Source organism: Bison bison, unplaced genomic scaffold (genome assembly GCF_000754665.1).
Source record: "Bison bison bison isolate TAMUID 2011002044 unplaced genomic scaffold, Bison_UMD1.0 scf7180017864080, whole genome shotgun sequence".
Classification (NCBI taxonomy): Eukaryota; Metazoa; Chordata; class Mammalia; order Artiodactyla; family Bovidae; genus Bison; species Bison bison.
In genome coordinates, this window is record NW_011494652.1 from 5,908,468 (window position 1) to 5,912,100 (window position 3,633).

Consider the following 3,633-nt stretch of genomic DNA (forward strand, 5'->3'; position numbering starts at 1 on the left):
TCGGGTTGGGGTTGAGGCCTAAGGTGTGGGGTCATGCTGGTGCCCTGGATGGCACAGGCTTCTAGGAAAGTGCTGGGTTCTGAGAGGGAGTCGAGGTCGACAGGCAGGGGCTTTTGCGGGGATGCCAGCTGGCCCAGGTCTCAGAGAAGGGTTAAGTATTCCCCCTAGAAACAGACTCGGTGAAAGAAACAGGAAAAGTCTTTAAAAAATGTCTCAAGTAGGGCCTGCCAGCGGTAGACACCTGCATTCCCTGGGAGGAGGAGCCAAGCTCAGGCTGGGAGTGAGGGAATTAGTTACTGGCGAGGTCTTAGAGGGGAGGGGCGTTGAGGCCTAACAAGTGGGGCACAGGCCTGGAGGTAGGGGCTGGCTTGGATCCTCGGTCTCTCCTTTTCCTGATGCCCCATCTGTGCTTCCCCCAGAAGCTCTGAACAGTTCCGCCTCAGAGTCTACCCCCAACTCCCCAAACCCTGAAAACTCCTCCTGGTCCTGGAGCCCACCCTTCTCCCAACATCGCTCTTCAAAGGGCCAGGCCTGGGGCTCAGCGCTCCTCCCCCAGGGCCCTGTGGGCCAGGCTGGGGGAGGTGTCCCAGCAGTAATTACCCTCCTGGACAGGGTAATTAGGCTAGGCCCACGATGGCACCAGCAAAACAGCCCCTCTCACACACTCCTATACTCACATAGCCACTACAGATCTGAGGAACCCCACAGATGTGGTTCACGCTTCTCATAAGATGTGTGCACGCGTGCTTACACATGGCATACACACAGGGGTATGCCCGGGCTTTGGGCTGGCACACTGGGCTCAAGTACAGGTTTCTTTGTGTTATCTTGGGTGCACGTCTGCAGTGACTATGGGAGTGTTTATGTAAGCCTGTGTTGGTGTCAGAATGAGTCTGTGCATGTGTGTGTGTGATGAGATGACTGTGCATGTGAGAGTCCCTGGGCCCGGCCTCCCAAGCCCCCGGCCATCCTGCCCAGGCTGCTGTCTCCATCCGTGCTGCCCACATCCCTCAGGCTCGGTGCCCAGGCCACAGTGGGCGGGTGTCACTGGGAGGTCACCCTCACCGCTGTGGGTGACTCACTGGGAGGCAGGAAGGAGAGGATCCTGCCTCCCCCAGCCCAGGACACACCCCTTCTGCCCTGAGAATCTGGCCCCCAGAGGCCAAGCAGGATGGGCTGGGCTGGGCTGGGATGCTCGTAGCCAGGCCCCGGTGGCCTTGCATGTGGGCCATCCCTCTGAGGCCCTCCAGGTGTCCAGGGGGCAGCACCCCTACTTCCCCATCCTGGCAAGTGAGGGCAGTCCTGGGGGAGGGGCCGGAGAGGGGCTGGGCTTGGTGCACAAGCACAGGTCCCCAAGGCTGGATTTCAGATGTGAGTGTGTGACAGACAGACAGACATCCCATCAGCTCCCTGAATTCACTCCTTCATTCATTCCCCCAGCACCTCCTCTGGCACCCAGAGCTGAGGCAGAGGGTGGGTGGGATGTGAGGAAGGGCTCTCCTCCTGGGGGAGGGGCTGGAAGGATATGATGTGAATATGCACAGATGGGGACTCGGCTCTGAGTGGGCAGAAATGGCATGGGTCAAGGCAGGGAAGCAGAAGACGTGGCACGTTTGTAGGAAACAGGAGATGAGTCCTGGAGCGTAGGGTGCACATGGAAAGAGCAGACGGGGATGGGCCGAAAGACGGTTCCTTCTGGGCCACGGAGAGCAGGCAGGGAAGCTAGCTGGGAGCAGGGCTGTGACTGAGCCGGAGCTTTACCCGAGGCAAGTTTCTCTGAGGGTGCTTGGGACGTGGACAGGCAGGGGAGGGGCAGGGGGCATGGGGAGGAGGGAAGATGGATTATGAGACATTACAGAGGCCAGAACTGGCTGGGGTGGGTGCAGGGGAGACTGGAGCCTCAAGACTCAGTTATGAATGACCGGGCAGGCAGGGATCCCAGTGGTGGTCCAAGGCCAAGAAGAGGTGGGGAGGCAGAATGCTGATTTCTGACAGGGTCCCCTGGGTGGAGTTGCTTAAGAGAGGTCCCAGCGGAGTACAGCTCAAGTTGGCAGTGGTGAGGTGCGGGCCCTGGGATGGCTGAACAGAGGGAGGGAGAGCCCAGAGGGGGCTGAGTCAGGGGAAGGACTGAGGGGCAAGGAGGAGGCACCAGATAGAGACTGGGTGTCCAGGAAAGGCCCAAGGGGAGGGAAAGGCTAGTCCATCACCATCATCAGCTGCTGCTGCTGCTTATTAAACACGCTCTGTGCACTGGGCACTGTGCAGAGTTTTGGACAGGCCTTGCTTCATTTAATAGATGGGACCGCCCTACAGATGAGGACACAGGCCTGGGAGGGGAAGTCAGTCGCTCAGGGTCACGCAGCTGGCACAGGGTCTCCTACCTAGGATGCAAGTTCAAGATGCCAGTGGCCCCTAGGGTATAAGGATGTTGGGGGACCTAGAGGGTAGCATGTGTGTGTATCTGATGTGTTACTAAGGCCAGCTTCCCAGGGAGGACAGAACCAGTGGGTGGCTTGGAAGTAGGGAGGAGGGGAAAGAAGAGACAGGATGTGGGTGAGGGACTGGGTCTGGGCGCTGGCCACAGGGGTCTGCCTGGGCCCTGACCCACCTCTCCTCCCCAGTGGTGTGCCCCCTGCCCTGTATGAACGGCGGCCAGTGCTCCTCGCGAAACCAGTGCCTGTGTCCCCCGGACTTCACGGGTCGCTTCTGCCAGGTGCCGGCTGGAGGAGCTGGCGGAGGCGCTGGCGGCTCAGGCCCTGGGCTTGGCCGGGCCGGGGCCCTGTCCACGGGCGCGCTGCCGCCCCTGGCTCCAGAAGGCGAGTCTGTGGCCAGCAAGCACGCCATGTACGCGGTCCAGGTGATCGCCGATCCGCCAGGGCCCGGGGAGGGGCCTCCTGCCCAGCATGCGACCTTCCTGGTGCCCCTCGGGCCAGGACAGATCTCAGCGGAAGGTACCAGGCAATGGGCAGACCCCGGGAGGCCGAGGTGGGCGGGCACTGGCCGGGGTGGGCAGGACCCGGGCGGGGCCAGCCCTGGAGGAGCTCCTCGCCACCACCTGCCATCCGGCGCTGCGGGGCAGCCCTGAAGCCGCCGTGCCCCGCCCCCCAGTGCAGGCCCCGCCCCCCGTGGTGAACGTGCGCGTCCACCACCCGGCCGAGGCCTCAGTCCAAGTGCACCGCATTGAAGGGCCCAACGCCGAGGGCCCGGCCCCCTCCCAGCACCTGCTGCCGCACCCCAAGCCCTCGCACCCCCGGCCGCCCACCCAGAAGCCCCTGGGCCGCTGCTTCCAGGACACGCTGCCCAAGCAACCAGTGAGTGAACCCACAGATGCCTCTCAGGGCCGCCCTGTTCCAATCCACCGGGTTTGCTCAAAACTGGAGGGTGTCCTGCAGGTTGAGTGGGGGGAGGAGGAAAAGGGCCCGAGGAGGGAGGCCAGGTGAGGGCTGGGCAGCCTGTCACCCCTGTCCACACTCCTCTCCCTAGTGTGGCAGCAACCCCCTCCCGGGCCTCACCAAGCAGGAAGACTGCTGCGGGAGCATCGGCACCGCTTGGGGCCAGAGCAAGTGCCACAAGTGCCCCCAGCTGCAGTGTGAGTGCCCTGGCTCGGTGAGATCTCTGCCCTCCCCACGGGGG

At 62.8% G+C, this 3,633-nt stretch overlaps 1 protein-coding gene across 1 annotated transcript in view; it reads left to right on the top strand.

Moving 5' to 3' along the window:
- The first annotated feature begins 2,626 nt into the window (after positions 1-2,626).
- LTBP3 (latent transforming growth factor beta binding protein 3) overlaps positions 2,627-3,633 on the top strand; it is a 16,646-nt gene continuing 15,639 nt past the window's right edge. The window contains 3 exon segments of the mRNA XM_010837795.1: positions 2,627-2,951; positions 3,109-3,311; positions 3,484-3,633. The exon segment at positions 3,484-3,633 is cut by the window's right edge and continues 22 nt beyond it. Of these exon segments, the coding sequence (XP_010836097.1) occupies positions 2,642-2,951; positions 3,109-3,311; positions 3,484-3,633 (663 nt within the window). The 5' untranslated portion in view covers positions 2,627-2,641.